We start from the raw sequence: 21070 nt of genomic DNA, 5'->3' as shown, positions 1-21070 counted from the left end.
GATCTTGCGCGCAAATCAGATTTCCCCTCTTCGTCCTCCACGTCGATTTCCTCCTCCCCCACCACCAACATTAAGTTGTGTTGTTCTGCTCTTCGTTGCCGGGGGCTCGAGTGCCAAAAAGGACGCGCCTGCTTTCCCTTCCCGACCGTCCGACCGCCTGATCGACATCATCGCCCAGAAGCGAAGGACCGCAGATCCAGCGCAAGACCCTGAAAAAAGAAACGCACCCGAACGAGGTTCTGCCCCCAAGGCTGCGCGCGCAATCACGTCCGTCAGAAGACCCTGAACGAGGCTGCGACGCATCTATACTTCTTTACTTACTTGCATAAACCCTCCGAACCTTGAATCTCTTTTCCAATTTCCACTACTTATTTTTCTCCTTTAATTTTGATTTCCTCGCTGGCAATGAAGCTGTTCGTTCTGGAAGCCTCTCAAGCACGCGGGATCCTCATCGGCTGTTAGAAATACCTCTTTCTTTTCCCTCCGAGGATTGTGGATTGGAAACCCAAAAGTCAGGCCTTCGTCGGTCGCTGACTGTGGATGATGCGGTCGGGGCTTCAGAAACCTGGGGCCATTCCGTTTCTTGCTCTCTTGGTCTTTTCGCTATTTAGTTTGGTGCCGTCGCTCGCAAAGGAATGGGATTTCTATAACGTGCACTTGGGGTATATTGGCTATCGCAATGACGTTCGACGTATGCATTCCTTATATCTTCTTCTATCATTCCCCCCTCCCCCTTTTTCTGTCCCCCATGTGTTTGGCTGAGTCAGACAAGCTAACGGTTGTGCTGCTGCAGATGTCTCTCGGGGAAAAGATAACTGGGCCGATGTTCGAACAAGATCTCGGGTTCCTGGGACTGGCTGGAAGCCATGGCTCCTAGATGGATATCAGGGGTTCTATGAGCGCAAAGCTCGTCCGCGACGTTGTGCGGTGGACGCGCCATCTCGGAGCTCTTTTGAGGCTGCTGCCGTCTTCGATACCGATCCTTTGGCATTTCCGGCCCGAGAATCCTCGGCTTTCACTCGGGGAGTCCGCGCTTTTAAGGCAATGGTCATCAGGCAGCCGGATGAGTCGCAGTTACTTCCGACCTTTGCAGCGGAGGGTGATGCCATCGAGCAATTACCTACGCGACTCAGTGCCCTCGCCAATTCCTCAGTTACTCCAGCTGCTCCTCTCGACGACGGACCTTTCGGAGTGTCGCCTACCAGCAATTCCATGATACCAGCCACCAGCAGCGTGTTTGATGTATCTCGATGGTTGCTAGGGTTGTCCCGTGCCTCATGGCAGCAGGTCTGCCGCGCGGGGAGCGAGTATCTGGAGAACATGACTGCTTGGCAAGCCCGCCAGCCCAACTTCGACCTCTCACAACACGACAACCACACCACCTCCTCACATCCAACAGTCCCACATAACCACACACCCCGCGAACAATCTATACCCCCGAAGGCAGTAGTCGTGAATAGCAGCGACGACGCCGACGACAACGCCAGTCAATCAGCATCCACGCCAAGCGCCACGCCGCCCCCGCCGGCTCTCTCCCCCAACAGCACCGCACTGACTGCCGGGCAGTCCAAAGTCGCGGGATTTCAGCAGGAGACCGAGCACATGCGCCGGGGTAGCTGCATGGCCATAGTGATCGGCCTAGTGGTGGGCGTGATGTGGTTTTAGACACACCTACCCATCCATCCTCACTCCAGTCATAGAATTGACTGGCTGGTTGTTTGGCTGGCTGGCTTATTATGATTCTTTGCAGATTTTGCTCACACTGTATTTGGTTTCGTTGTACATCACTTGCTGGGGGGGAGTCTGATGAGACACCCATTTTGTTTTCTTTTCATGCCTTTACGACTGTTGGACGGATCGGATATAGGAATGGGATGGGCTGGACATAGGAGCAGCCTGAACTGGCCCTGTCGAGTGCAGTATGCCAATCAATATATAATAATCTTTCTGCCATTATTCCCACTGGTCTAGATGCGTATACTAGTAACATGAGTAGGAGTAGCCGCTACAGTGACCAGCGTCCATGCATATCTCATAGTACATCATCCTTCATCGAAGGGAGATGTACTATATATACCGCCATTATACTACCTATATGTCAATATACTACTACCTATACAACTTAACCCCACCCCACCTCACCTCACCTCAACACCAACCTCCCCCCTCAACAACTTACAATCAAAACCCCATCTAATACCCACTCCTATGAAGTACCAGCACTAACCCTCTTCATCCTCATCCCCTGCACCACCGCCAACACCCCAATAACCGCCACGCACTCCAACACCACAGCCAACCGCCACGACCTCGTCAACGCCTCATTCAGCACCACCAACACCGCCCGCTTCGCATCCCCAGACAACCCCTCTGTAAGGGTCGAAATCCCCCCAGACAACAACCCACTCACATCAAGTCCATCACCCACTGCAGTGCCCTTTAACCCCGCACTGAGCTCGTTCGTGAAGAGCGCTTGGGCGACGGCGACGAATATAGACCTACACCAAACATACATAACCTTTATCAGTACCAGTCCCAAAAAGAAAAAAAACACCTAGAACAAAGGGATGAAGGGAAAGAGGGAGGGGGGTACATACGCCCCCACCGTCTGCGAAAACATGACCAACCCCGACCCAATTGGAATATCCTTCAAGGGAAGTGCCTGCTGCGCTACCATCAACGGGGTGACACTACACAGACTGGACGATATGGCAAAGATGATTTGATATCCGATCCATTCCCCTGTGGGCGTGTCGACAGTGAAGGTGGTGAAGAGGCTTGAGCCAACGGCGCCGAAGATTATGGCGATTCCCATGAATAAGTCCGGATGGCCGACTTTGGACATTAGGATTCCGCCCGCTAGGGAGACGATCGTGCTGGTTATTACCCATGGGAGGGTCCAGATTCCGGATTGGATGGGCGTGGCGGATTTGACGCCTTGGAACCAGCTGTTTTGGGTTTATTGGTTAGTTGGGGGGTGGTTGTGAGAGGGGAAGGGGAGGTACATCGGGAGATAGTAAGTCAGGACGAAGATGGCGCTGACGGTGCAGAAGCCGAAGAAGGATGCTGCTGAGACGGTGCGTTGGGTGAATACCCTCGAAGGGAGCATGGCGTTGGGACCTTGCTATATCTCCACGCTGATGAATGCGATGGCGAGGATGCCTGCTAGGACTAGCAGGACGATGACTCTGGCGTCTTGCCAGGCGTATTTGAGGCCGCCCCATTGTAGGGCGAGGAGGAGGCAGACGATGGATGGGAGGAGAGCTACGAGGCCGAAGAGGTCGAGGGTCTTGAGGAACTCGGTCCAGGAGGTGAAGGCTTCGTGGTCTCGTTTAGGCGGATGGACGAGGAAGAAGAAGGCGATTTGGATGACGGCGCCTATGGGAAGGTTGATGTAGAAGTTCCACCGCCAGGAGACCTTCTCGGTGAGGACACCTCCAATCAAGGGTCCGAATGTCGTGGCGAGTCCGCGGGATCCTGAGAGGAGACCGAGGAGGATGGGCCGTTTGGCTGGGGCAACGAGGATGGGAACGAGAGAGAAGGCCGCGACTAGGAGTCCTGAGCAGCCTACGCCGGCGATGGCGCGGCCGATGATGAGGGAGTGCGAGTTGGGCGCTGCGCCGCAGACGGCGGAGCCTACGAGGAAGAACAGCATTGAGATGCTATAAATCCAGCGGACGGAGTAGCGGGCAAGGAGCTTGCCGAAGAGGAGCTGGGTCGTGCAGATGACCATGGTGTAGACGCTGCTGTACCAGCCGACATCGCCCAGCGAGTGGAAGTCGTCAGAGATGTAGGGCATCGCTGTGGCTATGATGGTGCTGTCCTAGATGTAGGGTTTGCACGTTAGTATATGTGGTACCCAACTGAGGATAGCATACCAAGGTGACGAGGAAGATTGCCAGACACAAGGTTGCAACTGCGAGATAGGATTTGATCCCTGAAGGGTATTGGGGAGCTGCAATGGTTGCGTTCTGACTGTTGTCTTTGGTATCATCCTTGTCAGTGGTCTGTCCTTGAGTTTGCTGAGCCTCAATGCTGGGCAGGGAAATGCTGTCGGATCTCTCCATGTTGGAGAGCCTTGGATTTTAACAGGAAACGAGTGAAAAGGTAACGAGCGACTGATTGACTGACAGACTGGATGAACGATTCTTTTCAAACTGACACGGTGAGTTTAGGGGAACAGCCCATCATAACAAAAGCCCGAATCACAACCACCAGACGCGTTTAGTCTCCATCCTGCCTGACAAGGCTTGCAGGGTTCAGTAAACTAGTGAGAACTTAAGAGACAAGGTTGTGATAGGTAGGAAGGAGAACAAAGAACCCAGCAAAAGCAACTATTCACTGCATTAGACCCTTCTCCAAGGCAGCATCCGAGCGTGAGTTCTGCCTATCCAGAACATGAGGCGCTGACAGAAGTGATTGGGTTGACAGGGAAAATGAAGCCGGGTATACCGTCCTTGTTATTCTCCACCGTGAGTCTCACTTAAAGATGGAGCGATAGAGAACACGGAAATACCTCCACTTATACTAGTACAGTGCATCGATACCACGCTGAAACCCCACAACATCCACTACATTAGGCATCTGGATGTCATCCAGCCACCGTCGACTTCCGTTGCCATTGCTGGTATGGCGTGTCGCTGTATCCCAATGGCTGAGGTTCCTCCATTAGTGGAGACAGCGTTGCGCGATCACCGAGGATGACCGGTCCTGGTTTCTGACTCGCTGCGATGTGCTATGCTATGCTAGTCTCCAATCTAGATCTCAATGGGTGAAGCCACATACATACTTGGCCTTCACCACCATGCTGCTCAAACTCACTGCTACAGTGTCATCTCAAATCATGATGAAACGAGACATACCAAGCAACGTCCACATTCCAATCCCCGCAGCGCAGACATCACCAGGAATGTGCTCAGACAGGACTATATAAACACATTCAGCATTCATGCTAGACCAAATTCACCCTTTCTCCCTATTTCCCATTACTATTGAATACATTCTACTAGTATACCCGAATACTCTATAGCAATGAAGCCACCTACCATTTTGGCCACCCTCCTCACCCTGACCCTAACTGGGCTATCTGTGGCTGATAAAACCTGTACCCCGAGCTTCGATTACTGCTCGGATGTGCTGTTGAATGATAAGGGTGAGACCTTCTCCAACTATTCCAACTATATGTACTATCAGGTCATATAGTATCTACTTCTCCATCTGGCTAGCTGATGCTGATATGAAACTGGTACAGGCTTCTCTCAGTCTGATCTGACAGACGCCCTCCAAGGCACCGGATATGAGAACCAAAACCTGACCAACATTCTCTTCCACTGTACGAATCCGGGCCAGGTTGGCCATGCTAAGCTGTGTGATAACGGGTGTGTGGACCCTCCTCAAGAGGGCAGCCATGGATGTGATGGTTAAATGAGATGGCATGAGGACTTGGCTAGTACTGGAAATGGCGGACAAATAATAGTAACAAATTAATTTCATTATTTTTGTATGGGTTGGAATCAGGTTGAGGTTGAGATTGGATTCACATACAGAAAGCACCAGGCAGCCCGGGCCACGCGCGACGCCAGTTGACGGACGCGCCCGTGGGAAGTTCCCTTCTGTATTTTCCCATCCTTCAGTCAAGAGGCTGCGGCACTCATTGTAGGTTGCGGGTTTCTGTGACTCTCAGACTATAATATATGTCATATTTAAATTCAACGCTTTATTATTATCTTCTTGGTATAACAGGCATTCATGCGACCGCTACATCACACAGACTCATTTCCTAAGTAGCCTCCCGAACGCGCAGCCCGCGCCATGAACCTTCCCCCAACTCCCTGTTGCGTCTGCCGCTTGAAAAGGCGGGGATGTGACAGGTCTCAACCTAGTTTGTTCTCTATGCCTCTATCTATTGTAAAGTGGAGCTAATGCCAGCCAGCCTGTGGAGGATGCAAGAAACGAGGACTCGACGAACAATGTTCCTACCGGCCCGAGGATATGCCTCCCGCCACGTACGTCTGCACATGTATATTATGAACTTTGAATCGACCTGACATCCTGCAGCTCTTATAAAAAAGCCAAAATATCTCATTCAGAGGATGAGAGTCGCTCTCTCTCACCTCCGAGGCAGCAAACCCTGCCACGCAATACTTCCAATGTTGCCCCGCGCTCGCAGAGGAAGCGTCGGCGGGATGAGTCCTCTCCTCCCCGGCATGATCGAAACCAACATGACTTGGTGGAGGTATACTCTATCACTTCAGATGACAGCGACCCTCCTAACCCGTCGGGTACCGGGATCAATGCCCACATCTCGCGCCTGACTTGGCTGCAGCAGGCTGTAGATGCAAGAACAGGGCGCGTCAAGACTGAAGCTCCATTCGAAGATGGCATATTCTCGCTGCAAGATACAGGGCCAGACTGCGTTCCTCACTCCACCATTGCCGAATCTCCAGCCCAACTGCCCTCAGATCTGATGGACAGCCTGATCGCCACCTACCTGGCCCGCGACTACGTGAACTGGCCTATCTTCGGCCTGTCAGACTTTCAGTCGGCCTGCGAAAAGGTCGGCGACGTGCAAGACCTCACCGCTGGGTCGAGTGGCTTTCACGCCATACTCATGATGATACTGTCTCTCTCCGGTCTGAGATACCGCCAAGTAGATGAAGCCTATCTGCAGTCCCTCTTCAACCACGCCCAGAGAATGACAAACAGCCCAGACTGGCAGAGCGCCCCTTGGGTGCGTGTGCAATGTCTCTTCTTGCAATGCCAGTACCTCAACGCAACAGGAAAATCCAAACAAGCTTGGGCCCTGATCGGCTACACCATCCGCACCATGCAAGCCCTAGGATTCCAGTCCCAAACAACCGCCCGCAACGGCCGAGAAAGACAGCAGCGCGAACTCGGCCGCAGGCTCTGGCACAGCGCAATCATCCTGGAGCGAATGCTAGCATTACAGCTAGGCCTACCGCCCCAAGTCAACAACCCCCTCCAGGTGCACCTCCCCACACACCTAGACACCGACTACATCGACACCGTCTCCGGCGGGACGCCCAACTCCAGTGGAGACCGGCCTTCAATCATCGAGTTCCTAATCGCATGCGCCAGGCTCTACACCCACGTCGAAGACATCACTGCCTGGGAATCCGAAGCAAGAACCCGACCAGACACCTGCGCCGCGAAGAAACTTCTCGCCCTGGACATCTCCCCGTTTCTAAAAACAGATGCTCTTCTCTACGACTGGCAAACATCGCTACCCTCATTTCTCCGCACCGATGAGACCTTCGAACTAGCGGACGACCCCATTGTCCGCCGACAACGTCACACCCTGCACGCCCGCTACCTCTATCTCCGACTGCGACTCTACCGACCCCTCCTAGCTCTTGGCCTCGCCCTCTCCGCCAAGTGCCCCTGCCGCTCTAAAAAGCACCCTCACATGTCAGAGACTGATCCTTCATCGTCCATAAATTCTCCGATCTTAGTAACTATCGTCCGCGACACCTCCCTCAAATGCGCCGCCGTTGCCGCAGACCTCGTCGACCTGATCGAAGAAACCGAGGACTGGCTGCTCGACGGCGGGCCGGATGATACCTGGCGCGGCGCAGGCTCGCCCTACTGGGAGAACGTGGAGTATCTGTATGCCTGTGGGATTGTCATTCTGGCTACGCGGCTGTGTCCTAGTTCGGGCGTGGCGCCGCTGAAGAGGGCCTGGACGAGGGTTATCTCCATGTTGACGAAGTATGAAGGGTTCCGGGCTGGGGAGTATACTCGTCTTGCGAGGTTGGGAAGAAGCACGCTTGAGAATTTGGCGGGTGCGTTGCAGCGGGATGTGGGGGATGCGATGGTGACGGGGTTGGACGGGGAGGTGAGGACGAGGTTGGTGGGGAGGACGAGTGGCGGTGCTGTGGATTCGCTTGGGGGAGAACGTAGGCAGAGTCAGAGTCAACTGGGAAATTTGTGTTGGGTTGAGAGTTTGTTGGTTGATTTGGTGGGAGATGATATGTGATGTAGATGTAGATAAGATACCCTTTGTGTTTTGATTGATGGCAGTTATCATCAAAATTTTACATATGAGACATTATAGGACATACTACTATATCAGTCGGTTTGATGTTACAGTTTATCTACTTTTTGTTGAAATAGTCAAATCACCCCTGCTGCTTGGCAGCCAGCGATATCATATCTTTTTGATCTAATAGTACTCAGCTACCGTCACCAATGAGATAATATATAGTACTTAGTAGCTAGGAGTATATGTCCGGCCCAATTCCCCGAACAAAACTCATATTAGCACTACTATAGTTTACTTACTATTTCAATTCAAGATTCCCACGAGCTCCTCCTATAGTACATTAACTGAGATCAACTTACTATATAGATCTCCGTCATTGCGGAAGCGGTGACCCTGCCGAGTTCCTTTCCCTATCGACTGCACTGCGACCAAGGGGACCAATATGAATGCTGCGGTTCCCACGTACAGAACCGAATATCAAGATAGAACTCATAATACATGCATATTTACAGTATTTATATATATACACAATCCTAGACAGCTGTCTCCAGCTACTGCTTCTTCTCCGCCTCGTCGATCAATGTCTCCATCTCCTGCTCCGTCCACCGATGAAACAGCTTCTTCGGATCCGACAACGACGCGTCACTCTGGACCGACTGGACGTGTAGCACGGGAACATCAAAATCGTAGACATCCTTCCAAGACTTATTGCTCGGGAGCTGGATATCCAACTCGGTGTAATCGAAGGGACGACGCTTGTGCAGCTTCGTGACGGTGAGTTTGGCGGTGTCGCAGAGGCCGCAATTGGCGCGGGTGAAGAGAGTGACGCGAGCAGCGGCGAGACGGGCGGCGGTGGGGAGCATGTTGCTGTACAATCGGTAATTTCAGATGATAATTGGAAGTCAAAGTTGAAGTAAACCAATTAAGATAAGAGTATAGAACTTGTAGATGGAATCGCGGGGAAGAGCAAGAATGGATTGAATGACTGGAACCTTCGAGCTCTCCCCCCGGCTAAGCCCGTTTGGGCCGAACCTCAGAGCGGCGGTTCTTCGACCTTCGATGTTTGCGACGATCGATCTTTTCCCCCCCCCATAGACTCATATCTCTTCCCCAGGAGATACCGTTGAACCGTCGGTCTCTCTCTTACTCAGCTCTGCTTCCTCTCATTTCAGTCGCTTCCACCCCATTTCCCCCAGCATGGCCTCCAAGTGTGTCCACAAGGGCTGCGGGAAGGAATTCACCGACGCCGACGAGCCCTGCGTCTATCATCCTGGCCCGCCGGTGTTCCACGAAGGACAGAAAGGTATTTAACAGATGACTCCAAGGGGGGACCTTGGGAGTAGTTTAGTTAAATCCACCGTCTATCTGATCTGCTTCCTGACTCAGTTCCACTCATCTATCTACTTACACATGATCGCATATCCAACATACTAACTGAACCACCCCGCAGGCTGGAAATGCTGCAAACCCCGCGTCCTCACCTTTGACGAATTCCTCGCCATCCCTCCCTGCACCACAGGCAAACACTCCACTGTCGACGACACCCCCGTCGAACCTCCCAAACCCGCCGCTGATGTACCATCCCCGGCCGCTACTCCCGTCCCCAGCGCCGCCGCCGCTCCTCCCCGCCCCGTCAACTCCCCCGCTATCCCTCCTCCCTCGAACGCGCCCACCCCCGTGCCCGAAGAACCCGAATCCGATGACCCGGAGCTAGCCATCCCCGCGAACGCGACCTGCCGTCGTCGCGGCTGTAACGCAGGCTACGATGCGAACGTCTCTCGCGACGAGGAGAAGTGCGTGTACCACCCGGGCCAGCCGATCTTCCACGAGGGAAGCAAGGGCTGGTCGTGCTGCAAGAAGCGGGTGCTGGAGTTTGATGAGTTCTTGAAGATTCAGGGTTGTTCGGAGAAGAAGAAGCATCTGTTTGTGGGGAAGGGGAAGCCGGCGGGTGAGGAGAAGGTCGAGTCTGTGAGGTGAGTGACCCCTCCTTTCTCTCTTCGGTTGTGGGTAATTGCTACGGAGCGGAAGTATACTGATATATGATGGATGATGTACAGGAACGACTTCTACCAAACCGCCTCCTCCGTGAACGTGTCGCTCTACCTGAAGAAGATCAACAAAGACACCGCCAAGGTCGAGTTCAAGGCCACGTCGATCGAGCTGGACCTCCCTACGACGGATAACAAGCGCTACACAGATTCATATGAGCTGTTTGCGCCCATCAATCCCGAGCAGTCCAAGTTCCGCGTGCTGGGCACCAAGCTGGAGCTGACGCTGGTCAAGGCTGACGGGACGAGCTGGCCGGTGCTGCGTCGCGATGATAAGTGGTCGGGAGAGAGGATCCAGATTGGAAATGCTGGACGGGTGTAGTAGCAGCTGCCTCTTAGATATATACGTTTATAATGGTGAGGGAGGGATGGAGTTATAGTATGAGATATGAAATAAAAGTGATGACCGCATTGAGAAAGTGCTTATCTTATCCGGAGGAATTGAATGAAATCAACCTTAAATAAGCAGCACACAGTACCCAATGTAGTAAGGTGCAATAGCACTGTCAGTCATACTTGGTGCAATCCAAGGGCAATATTATGAATCCAGTTGACGAGACCAACTGCTTAGTAGTACCGCAACTCCAGCATAGACAATAATCCTGCGCCCATATGCGCATGCCATATGCGATGCTAAGTACTGAGAAGTCCGCACCAGTACCACAAGCCCTTAAGCTAGTGAAACCACGTGACACGCGGATCCCAAAGAACCCAACTTCACCGCTGTCACATATACACACCCCAATATCACTTTCCGATAGAGGAATATATATAATGTACAGAAAGGACAAAGCCAGCACCCATCTACGAACATTCTATATAATCCTCCCTCAAACCCCATTCAACATAAAAGAACCAAGTTTGAAGAAAGAAATGTAATGTACCGCCTCCTCCACAGCTCAAGCGCATGGGGATTTTATCCTTTCGAACAAAAAAACCCTAGCCAAGCCATGAATTGTAAGGGAAAAAGGAAGACGAAAACTGCTCTGCAAGGCTGGGAACGGAGGAGAAACCCATAGAGAAAAAATCCCACACAAGATAACCCTCAGCGAGCCGTACGGTGACGGAGCCCCGGTAAGATTTACTAAATTACTTGAAGGTAAAAGTAAACCGCTACTGATGATGAAGAAAAGAAAAGAAAAAAAAGGAGGGCGAAGGGGGGGGGCCGGCGGATAAGGGGGGGTTTATGTAGGGGTTGGAGGGTGGGGACGCTAGGGGCTAGTGGGTGACGAGGTGGGAGGGGGTAGGGTTAGGTTTGGTGGTAATCACGTGGTTGATGGATAATTGTTGAGGGGAGAGGGAGGAAATCACATGTGATTGAGTTTGGAATGGGATCGGTGAGGGAGGTGGGGTGGAGGTGTGCTGTGTATTTTATGTTGTATTGATGTTGGTATTGGGTTGTTTGGTACCGGGTATTATATGGTAGAAGTATATCGATGTTTACTTTGTAGTGTGGATGGCTTGTAGTATGTGGGTTTGTGAGGTTAGATTGTTCGTTGCAGAGGATACAATGGATTAACTACTTTGAGATGAAATGAAAGAAGTACGCAGCGAGATTATTCAGGCTTTCGTGCAATGTACACAGTATAGAGATATGTTTGTTTGGATGTTGAGTTAATGATGTAGATGATATGTGACAAACAGGCATATTGTAGATACTAGCTGGCTAGTAGCTCCTGCTCTATTCTATACTTCTTATAATCTCTTTGTTGTTATACTTAGGGTCCTCCTAGTCGACCGCAATTTATCTATGTTGCGTATTGTTCTGTACTGTATCCATCAATACGCTGCTATCATACGCTCAACACCCCTGACCCCTGATGCCGCCAGCATAACAGCCAGTATCGCCATGAGCTATACTGATGGCCAGCTCAATATCAGCCCTCTAAGCTTCCTCACGAGTCTTCATGCCTTATTCAGCGGAGGGGTAACACTGGCGTCATCTCAACGGATGGTCAGCCAGTTGGTTGGCTGCGGTGCAATCCTCAGAAGGCGGAAAAGGAGGGGTTCAGGGCCCGCCGCCGCCTTCCAATCAGTGAGTCGCTGGCACGAGACCAGCGGCGACATCTTCTCCTCCTCCTCTCCTGTTCTCTTCCTCTTCGTCATTTCTCTTGCGCCTGTCTCTGAGAGTATCAATTGCCGGCCAATTTGTACTCGTAATCACCCCTTTTCAGACGGCTCACGGACCACACCGGAAAAGCAAAATCTCCTGTTCTGTCTATCACTTTTTAGTAGGTACGTGGGTACCCTTGTTCTACATGTGTGCTTTATTTCAAGGCTATGCCTTATCATGCCAATAACTAGCAACCCGCTTGAATCGTGTGGCTGACTTTGCATGGAAGAGTTCTAGAACGGCTAGACCCTGGTCGACTGTCGCGTATTGATCGATCACCGCCATTTTTTTTTTTTTCTTTCCCTCCTTTCAACCCCTTGGATTCTCCCACAACCGCCATAATGCATGCAGAAGACCGCAAGCCCTTCCGTCACATTCCCCTATCATACAATCATGCCGACTCTCATGCCTCCGCGCTGAGGCTCATCTTGACACTCAATCCACACTGGGAGGGACCGGACAACAAGATCGAGTTTGTCCGGTTCACGGATGGCATCACCAATACTGTGTGTTCCTCGCAATGTTCTCTTCGCCGGTGCTCGCTGTAAGAGGCAACACCGCCTACCTATGGGACTAACGTGGCTCCAGCTTCTTAAAATCATCAATCGCAAGCCCGGCTTGACCGAGGAGCAGATAGACCAAGAAGCAGTACTGATGCGAGCGTACGGTAACCACACAGAAATCCTCATAGACCGCGAAAGTATGCCACCCGGGGTCACTACTTGCCCCTCCTCTCTGCCCATTGCGACACATGCTGAGTAGATACTTCTACCTATAGGAGAAACGAGCTCCCATGCTCTTCTGGCCAGCCATGGATTAGCCCCTCCTCTCCTGGCGCGCTTCAACAATGGTCTCCTGTACCGGTTCCTCCGTGGCCGCCCAGCCAGCGCGGAGGACCTTGCCACGCCTGCCGTCTGGCGTGGTGTGGCCAGGAGACTTGCGCAGTGGCATGCGGTGTTGCCCATCAAGGGAGCTGCCGCACCGCTAATGCCCGCCGAGGACGTGACCCTGATGCAACATGTAGATGAGGCCACGGCACACTGCCAGAAGTTGAAGCACGAGGACATCTCCGTGATCACCCCAAAGCAGCCTGGGCCGAGCATGTGGAGTGTGCTCCAGAAATGGATCCTTGCTCTGCCCACGACCACGGAGGAGCAGCGCCAACGGAGACTTAGTCTGCAAAAGGAGCTGGAGCGGGTTGTCAGCGAGCTAGACGATGGAAAGGGCCTAGGCGATGGTGGAGTACGTAGCACTAGTCCCTGTTATACGGAACGACCATTTAACCTCACACTAGTTGGTTTTCTCTCACTGTGACCTTCTCTGCGCCAACGTCATTGTGTTGCCCGAAAGCGCCTCTTCGGAAGATGAAGCGGCCGTTGTCAACTTCATCGACTACGAATATGCCACCCCCTCACCTGCCGCCTTCGACATTGTCAACCACTTTGCCGAATGGGGCGGTTATGACTGCGACTACAACATGCTCCCCACCCGTTCTGTGCGACGCGAGTTCTTGACTGAATATGTCAAGAGTTACAGCTACCACAAGGGTATCCCGGAGTCATCTCAAGGGGAGATTGTCGACCGACTCTACGAAGACGTCGACCGGTTCCGAGGCATTCCCGGACTCTACTGGTATTGTCCCTTACGTGTTTTTCATATGCTACATGCTAATCTAAACAGGGGCGTCTGGTCACTCATCCAAGCCCAAATCTCACAGATCGACTTCGATTACGCCTCCTACGCCGAGGTCCGTCTCGGCGAATACTACGCATGGCGCCGGGAGGTAGACGGGTCGCGGACCCAGGCAGGTGAAGAGATGCCCCTCCGGGAGCGACGATGGGCTCAAGAAGCTTAATCGAAGTGACCGTATATAACCGCCTCTCCGACTCTCCGTATACCTCCCTCGAAATCTGTTTGAGATAGCAAGCGATGATCGTTCCAGCGATAGCATAAGCGATTTAGAGTCTGGCCGTCTGTCAGAGTTTAACAAAATTTGTTGATGGGGTGCGGTATCCTCTAGGGACGGGATACAAGATGCACGAATATTTATATTCAACATATTCTTTCCACAATGATTGTGGAAATGCTGTTGGGATAGACATGGCTATACCGCGGCTTTTGTCCCTTTTTCTTGTCTATAGTTACGAATGTTTGATAGATAATATAATCATTTTGCCATTACAGAGAAACATACGTCATTGCTTCAAGGGGATATACTACCAACCAGTTTTCTGCCACAGATACAGGCTTGGCTTTCTAAGGATCAACAACCTCCAAAGACATTTGATAGAATCAGATGGTCAGTACCCATCCACCCATTTGGGCACGGACCCAATTATAGAAATGGGTGGGTCACGGGCGCTAACGTTCGTGACAGCTGAACCGAGTAGCGACAGCATCTGTACGATGTACTACTCACCAGAGGGACATGACGTCTAGTCTCTGCGTTATTTTGAGGGCGTTGCGACTCTCACTGGAGGGTTGAGAAAGCACTGTTGAAGTTGAAGCTAAGATAATCATATGGAACACCGTTGGTTACCCATCGTCGTGTGCACCGCCACTGTCTCCTACATATGGTCGACCACACATCCTCTTCGCCTAGCGGCTAGATTCTATTGACCCTAGTAGGAATGTCTAATAATATTCGATTAGAGAATCCCTGTTGGTGTACCTTTCCATTAGGCATCCATGGTTCGGCTCTGACGATGCCTGTAAGGTTTAAGCCACTGCAATGTGGCTTAGACATGCTAGTTCGGATCAACTCTCTACCCTTGAAATCACTCATTCTGAATCTATTTCTAAATGAGATAGCACAACCATCCCAATCTATCAAATCCTCAAAAACAAATTGTTATTGCGAGATTCACCTCCAATAAACCTTTCTCGTTGGCATCACAACCCTCCAACGCCCACCCGCAACCATACTAGTATAGACCCTGACCGACCCTGCGGCTACACTGACACGCTTATTCGATAGGCCCCCCTCTTCTTAGTACCCTAAAGCACCTGCATCATTCTCCGAAAGAAAACCCCATGTCAATGATGGCGCAGCAATACACTCCCCAAACCACTAGTACTTTGTACTACTAGTATGCACCTTTCCGGTACTCATGATTGGTGCCTGTCACACGGGCGCTAATCTGCATAACCCTCACACCCTCTCAAACATTCAGCTCGAAGGGCGCTTGTGATGGATCGTCGCGCGCCGCCCTCGTGTGTCACGGGCGAGGCAGTCAGCTGCGATGCACCAATCCCAACCCCTCTACTAGTTCCTAGCTCTCGGCCCCCCCCGCGGCAACTGACTATGCTCAGGTCTCAGCCCTTCGAATGATTTCGATCATCATGCACCTGCACGGCTGGGCTGACTGACTGACTGGGCTAGACTATACCTACAGGGTAGGTTAGTAGGTTAGGTTAGCTATGCGCCCGTTTTAGTTATTTAGAGGCGCCGACAGCCTTGTCTTTCGTCTTTTAATTTTCAGTTGTCTTGAGTTGCGTGCATAGAGTTTCTGGGCATTTTTATCTTTGCTACTATTTATTATACATCATCTCTACTGCCATCTAGCTAACAAGCACAGCTACATCCTAACTACTACTAAGCATGTCCGAGCTCGTCCGCTCAACCACCTTCCAAACACCCCAGGAATACTACGCCGGATTCAAATCCAGACCGAATCTGCAAAACGCGTTCTGTGATATCGATGATGAAACTAACCTCAAGGCGTATTTGAAGCTCTTGAAGGATTCTCAAACGCGTAACTTTGTGCTCGACTTTGGGAATGATGATGCTTGGTGTGCGGTGAATCTGGGGCAGGAGGATATTGCGGCGATGTTGAGGAAACCTGTATGTGCTGTCTGCGGAGTGGGGAAGATGGAGTGCTGACGATGAGGGCTTAGAAATCGAAGTGTTTTGGTACGAGGTGGATGTACGTTGTACTTTCTAGTATTGTCCTTCTGTTGTTAGAATCGGTTGCTGACCTCTCTATCTAGTAATATCTGGGCTCCGGAGCAACAGAAGGATTTGATCAAGACCCTTACGAATCACTATGGTGTCTCGGAGCGGCTGCAGGGGTTGATGTGTACGGATCCGGTGGAACGTCCTTCGAAGCCTCCTGTGCCTTCTGAGCCACAGAGGAATAATATTCGCTCGAATAATACCGATCGCTCCCGTCGGTCTCGTCCAGATGATGTGGAGGGGAATGCGCTACAGAACTTGAGACATCCTGAAGAAATTGCGGCATTGGCGGCGTTCAGAGGTATTACCTTTGGCAATGTCATTGATCAGATTTGGCACTTTTGCTCGGTGGACTATGGTTCGAAGTGTATGCTTATATCTTTGAATTCATTGAGGCGGTACTAACGCGGATTTAGATACTTGTATTGGGTACAATTCGCTATTTGTTATTCCTCAAACAGACCAACATAATGGGAGAGAGTTGCCGGATGGAAAGCGACTATGGACCTGGTTGATCTTATGTAATGATGGTAAGTTTGCTATTGGAGACACGAGGATGTTGTGCTGACTGGTCAAGGAACGGTCATTTGCATGCAGGAAAATCCATTTCCTGGTTTGTCTGGGCCATCGGAGAAGGAGCTGCAAGCTGTGCTCGGCGTAGTCCGCAGGAACATCCAGCTCATCTTTGCGGGAGTCTCAAAACAGCACTTTGCTTCGTCTGAAAGTGACTCGTTGGTTACTATTCGAGTAAGACCGTTCTTTGAGGGTGGTCCAGAACAGGTGAGCATCAAGCAAGAAGATGGGCCGAGCTTGTTGTTCTATTATATATTCGATGACTGGGTTTCATCGTATGCTCTCGTTGCACAACGCGAACATAAATACGGGGTATCCCTCAACAGACTTGTAAGTCCATGGTGATGGCTCTTTACCTTCTCACAAGCATACACTGACCCTGTTCAGAGGCAAGACATGTTATCGAGACCGGAGGTTGACCTGGTCCATGAATTACATCGGCTGGGTAGACAGTTGGCCGTCTTGAGACGTCTCTATCAAAGTTATGAGCTTATCATGATGCGTATACTGCAGAGACAGCGTCTGCTGCGTGACGAGGCCCGGTCAAATCGCCTTCCAATGGCAATGGGACAAAGCTTTGCGGAAAACGAAGTTGGGGATACTCGCCACTCAACGAGGGAAAGTTTCAGCTTTTCAACTCTAGATGCCGATGTAGGTGTCCAGCTTAGTCCGCCTGCTGTAGCTCGATTCGAACGACTGCTCGATCGCATCAAGCTATATTGTCTATCGGAGATTGAGAGCTGTCTGACAGAGAAGGAAAACCTCACATTCCTTGTAGGTTGCCCATCCCGAAACAGAAGGAATATACTGACCGATTGATAGAACTTCAACTTAATTGCCCTCAAGGATTCGCAAGCCGTTGAGAAACTGACGCGAATCACAATTCTACTCGCCAAAGTGACCATTCTGTTCTTACCAGTCAGTCTAATGACTGGTTACTTCTCCACCGAGCTTCGCAACGTCAAGGGCGAATATACGATCAATCAGTACTGGGTCAGCTTTGCCGTGATCTTGTTCCTGTCGATGGTCCTGCTCTGGATTTTTGGATATGCCAGCGACACTGTGGAAGGCAAGACGATCTACCAATCGTTGTCCCGAAGTTTCTTCCGCATGTCGAGGGACCGGGTCTCCTACCGTAGAAACGAGACATCGGGCGGCGCAAGCCATCGATCTTGACGCGTCGAGTTCTGTTGCGATAAGAGATACCCAGCCTTCGGAATATATAGAGCTTCTTGTACATGGCACAGCCCTGCACACGAATGAACATTACGACTCACAAGCACCATACAAGCGAATCCGATGCTATAGATCTAGATACGAGACCAGTCACATGTCTACTCCACTGCTACTTTATTCCGCAGTGCACGTTTATAATGGCTCATGACAAGCCACTGCTATGTGATCTGTTTGGCCGGACGATGTTACCTATCGGGTGCATTCGCCCCATCCAAATCAGGGTCCATCGAGACCCTACCACATGCTCTCGCAATTATTCTCCTGAGGCCCACACCAGTAGCACGAGCCATGACGGCATGGCCTCGAACAATGATGGAAATCCGATACGGGGAATTGCAAATGCCACGCCTCTAGAAGTCACGGGGATGATGCGGCAGTGGCCCGTCGCTATGAGGATCGCTTGCTTATCTGGCACGAGGGATGAATAATAGCAAGACGCGTAGTGAGCTGAAAGTGGCCCCTGTGGGTTCCGAGGGCTTGCACAAACCCAAGTGTTTAACGCAACGGCGTACTTTATGCGCGTGAGACGATTCGTCAATCTAACCAGGAGAGTGATTAGTGCGATGGCCACCAAATTACGGGATTTACCCTGAAATCATCCTCATCAATTTCCCAATGTTCAAGTAACAATTGAGCGACAGGCGTGAGCACAAGACATCCATCGATACCCTTCTTGACTTTGCACCCCATAGTAGTGCCACCGAAGGCGATCCACTGGGACGGGGTACCCAGAAAGCCTTGTTCGGGAACCTATCAGGTGTCCGAGTGGGCACCGATCCGGGTGTCTGGACCTTTTCTCGGGACCAAGAGGGGCCCAGGGGGGCAAAGGAAGGAGACAGATAGATACTAGGCAAGAGAGTATGCTGGGCAAAGCAAAGAGGCTGTGAACGGGTAGCAGCATTAGACCGTTTTGGGCGACATGAGGATAGGCAACGATGAAGCCCGTTCCATTTGGCGTAAAAACGGTACGGACTTGTTTCGTGGGTAAGCCGATCTCGAGGCAGCAACAGGGATGCTGCTGAATTGGTATCAACCGGGAATCCATTGACGGGAAACACCGTGTCCTCTTCTTTTCCTTTCAGGAGCCGCATTCTTGAGCAGGAGGACACCACGAGAGCCTCGTCTAGACGGCCTGTGTCTGCTAGATGGTATTCAATAATAGTGGTAAACTCTATTACTATCCTAGATTCAATCTATATACACTTTCTGTCTTCAATTGCAAGCATTGTGTCTGTTTGTTGCGTAAAAGACATCCTGGTAACTGAGAATAGAATACATAGTTTGGTATTTTTGACCAGCTGGTTTCGTTAGTGACGGAAGCTACGCCGAGCGGCTGAATTTCTCGACCCAAAGATCCCACCACCTCGTCAAAAAAACCGTCTTTCTGGCGTACGGCAAGGGAAAAAAGACCTGAACCTGACCGACCTGACTGAAACTAACAGAACTGACGGACTCTGACTGAGACTGACTGACTGATCACTCACTATCTCCAGCTTGTCTCTAACTGTCTTGTGTCGTATCCACGTCTTCCAACTCTCCCTCTTTCTCCCTCCCTCTCTCCTTCTCCAGCTTCAACCGCAACCTGGTAAGTCTTGCTATATTCCCCTTCCTCTCTCCCTCTCCCTCTACTTTCTCCCCCCCTCCCCCCGGCTGGTTCCTCTCCAGTTTTTGTCACCCGATCACACACCTCTATTCCCTTCCTCTCCTTTCCTTAACGGCCACCGCTTTCTCCCCCTGATTTGTCCTGCCCGCCGTGTTTCCCCGGCGTGACTACCTTAACCTGATTACCTTCGCCCCTCGTCCACCACTCCATTCCATCCGTCATACCACTTGCCCTTTTGCCCTTATACTATACCTTCCCCCTCCTCTGCCCGACGTCACTAGGTCTGTGTTCTATCGCTTGACCCTCTCTCTCATTCCCTCACTCTTCTCCCTCTCTCCCCGACCGTGCGGTGTGGATCTCGCACACCCTGGACTCTCTTGGTCAGATTGATTCTAACATCGCATCCTCATCTCTAGACCTTTGAATCTCACGCAACCGTCGTCATGGGTCTCACTTTCTCCAAGTTGTTCGACCGGCTATGGGGCCGCAAGGAGATGCGTATTCTGATGGTCGGTCTCGATGCCGCCGGTAAAACCACCATCCTGTATAAGCTCAAGCTGGGTGAAATCGTCACCACCATCCCCACGATTGGTCAGTCCACCTATTTCTCCCTTTTCTCCGCCCAGACAAAGCAGAACTTGGCATCGATCAGTAGTTGGGCTTGGCTCAGCGCCGAACGGAACAATACTATGCTTGGAAATGCAATTCAATCCACGCTGGAAAAACGACAAGACTGACTAGTGTTATTTTGTGCCGTGCAGGTTTCAACGTCGAGACCGTCGAATACAAGAACATTCAGTTCACCGTCTGGGACGTCGGTGGTCAGGACAAGATCCGTCCTCTCTGGAGACACTACTTCCAGAACACTCAGGGTATCATTTTCGTTGTCGACAGCAATGACCGTGACCGTATCGTCGAGGCCCGTGAGGAGTTGCAGCGCATGTTGAACGAGGATGAACTCCGTGATGCCCTTCTCCTGGTGTTCGCCAACAAGCAAGATTTGCCGGTATGCTTGAAATCTATTCCCATCGCAACAACGTGAAGGCCGAAACAATGGATATTAACTTTTGATTTTCTTCCTCCCTTTAGAACGCCATGAGCCCTGCCGAGATCACTCAGCAGCTTGGTCTGCAGAGCCTCACCCGCCGCCCCTGGGTAAGTTATATGCCCCTCGCATATCGACACCTAAGGTGTCGATTCCCGAGTATCCACCCAACTAACGCGCTTGCTTCCCTTTTCTAGTACATCCAATCCACCTGCGCCACGACTGGTGACGGTCTGTACGAGGGTCTGGAGTGGCTTGCTGAGACGCTGCGGAAAACGAACCGCGACTAAACTGATCATCTAATGAGTGGAAGAATACCTGGAAGTTTGTGAACCTGGGAGTTGCGGATGCTGGATGGGGAACCGGGGCCGGCAAAGTCACCTCGTGTAGGGGAAAAGGATTATGCTTGCTAAACTTGGTGGTTCTTGTATGTTCTCTAACGGCTCTTCATTCCTCTATGCTATTAGCTTTTACTTTTTTTTCTATCATTTCTTT

At 51.3% G+C, this 21070-nt stretch overlaps 8 protein-coding genes across 8 annotated transcripts; 6 read left to right on the top strand and 2 right to left on the bottom strand.

Annotated features, from left to right (window-relative positions):
* Positions 1-543: 543 nt before the first annotated feature.
* BO87DRAFT_420957 (uncharacterized protein) lies at positions 544-1665 on the top strand (the record flags this gene model as incomplete). The annotated part of the gene is made up of 2 exons (XM_025627032.1): positions 544-691; positions 794-1665. The coding sequence occupies 2 exons, from the start codon at positions 544-546 to the stop codon at positions 1663-1665; spliced, it is 1020 nt and encodes a 339-aa protein (XP_025485332.1).
* A 490-nt stretch (positions 1666-2155) lies between these two features.
* On the bottom strand, positions 2156-4306 carry BO87DRAFT_454651 (MDR family MFS transporter). Its single transcript, XM_025628571.1, has 5 exons — positions 3879-4306; positions 3188-3823; positions 3006-3124; positions 2598-2948; positions 2156-2498 (listed from the first exon to the last, which is right to left on the bottom strand). The coding sequence occupies exons 1-5, from the start codon at positions 4065-4067 to the stop codon at positions 2207-2209; spliced, it is 1587 nt and encodes a 528-aa protein (XP_025485331.1). The 5' UTR covers positions 4068-4306; the 3' UTR covers positions 2156-2206.
* Positions 4307-4633: 327 nt separating this feature from the next.
* BO87DRAFT_402803 (transcription factor domain-containing protein) lies at positions 4634-8976 on the top strand. The gene is made up of 7 exons (XM_025625713.1): positions 4634-5152; positions 5252-5380; positions 5551-5655; positions 5933-6005; positions 6058-7978; positions 8235-8337; positions 8515-8976. The coding sequence occupies exons 1-7, from the start codon at positions 5032-5034 to the stop codon at positions 8772-8774; spliced, it is 2712 nt and encodes a 903-aa protein (XP_025485330.1). The 5' UTR covers positions 4634-5031; the 3' UTR covers positions 8775-8976.
* Positions 8977-9199: 223 nt separating this feature from the next.
* BO87DRAFT_381874 (cysteine and histidine-rich domain-containing protein) lies at positions 9200-10372 on the top strand (the record flags this gene model as incomplete). Its single annotated transcript, XM_025624577.1, has 3 exons — positions 9200-9305; positions 9453-9975; positions 10060-10372. 3 exons carry the CDS (start codon positions 9200-9202, stop codon positions 10370-10372), a joined length of 942 nt encoding a protein of 313 aa, XP_025485329.1.
* A 1881-nt stretch (positions 10373-12253) lies between these two features.
* On the top strand, positions 12254-14340 carry BO87DRAFT_371992 (putative ethanolamine kinase). Its single transcript, XM_025622179.1, has 6 exons — positions 12254-12285; positions 12393-12669; positions 12752-12863; positions 12942-13405; positions 13458-13795; positions 13844-14340. The coding sequence occupies exons 2-6, from the start codon at positions 12505-12507 to the stop codon at positions 14016-14018; spliced, it is 1254 nt and encodes a 417-aa protein (XP_025485328.1). The 5' UTR covers positions 12254-12285; positions 12393-12504; the 3' UTR covers positions 14019-14340.
* A 1062-nt stretch (positions 14341-15402) lies between these two features.
* BO87DRAFT_7780 (uncharacterized protein) lies at positions 15403-17969 on the top strand. Its single transcript, XM_025629554.1, has 7 exons — positions 15403-16007; positions 16061-16089; positions 16154-16485; positions 16535-16648; positions 16696-17021; positions 17079-17465; positions 17514-17969. Exons 1-7 carry the CDS (start codon positions 15765-15767, stop codon positions 17865-17867), a joined length of 1785 nt encoding a protein of 594 aa, XP_025485327.1. The 5' UTR covers positions 15403-15764; the 3' UTR covers positions 17868-17969.
* A 324-nt stretch (positions 17970-18293) lies between these two features.
* On the bottom strand, positions 18294-19120 carry BO87DRAFT_7794 (uncharacterized protein). The gene has a single exon (XM_025629557.1). The coding sequence runs from the start codon at positions 19016-19018 to the stop codon at positions 18512-18514; it is 507 nt and encodes a 168-aa protein (XP_025485326.1). The 5' UTR covers positions 19019-19120; the 3' UTR covers positions 18294-18511.
* A 595-nt stretch (positions 19121-19715) lies between these two features.
* Positions 19716-20911, top strand: arfA (putative ADP-ribosylation factor). Its single transcript, XM_025622178.1, has 4 exons — positions 19716-20121; positions 20292-20536; positions 20620-20685; positions 20773-20911. Exons 1-4 carry the CDS (start codon positions 19974-19976, stop codon positions 20863-20865), a joined length of 552 nt encoding a protein of 183 aa, XP_025485325.1. The 5' UTR covers positions 19716-19973; the 3' UTR covers positions 20866-20911.
* The last annotated feature ends 159 nt before the right edge of the window (positions 20912-21070 follow it).

This window comes from Aspergillus neoniger (assembly GCF_003184625.1).
Source record: "Aspergillus neoniger CBS 115656 unplaced genomic scaffold BO87scaffold_1, whole genome shotgun sequence".
Classification (NCBI taxonomy): Eukaryota; Fungi; Ascomycota; class Eurotiomycetes; order Eurotiales; family Aspergillaceae; genus Aspergillus; species Aspergillus neoniger.
The sequence above is the reverse complement of the archived record's forward strand: the minus strand, read 5'-3'. Positions and strand labels throughout refer to the sequence as shown.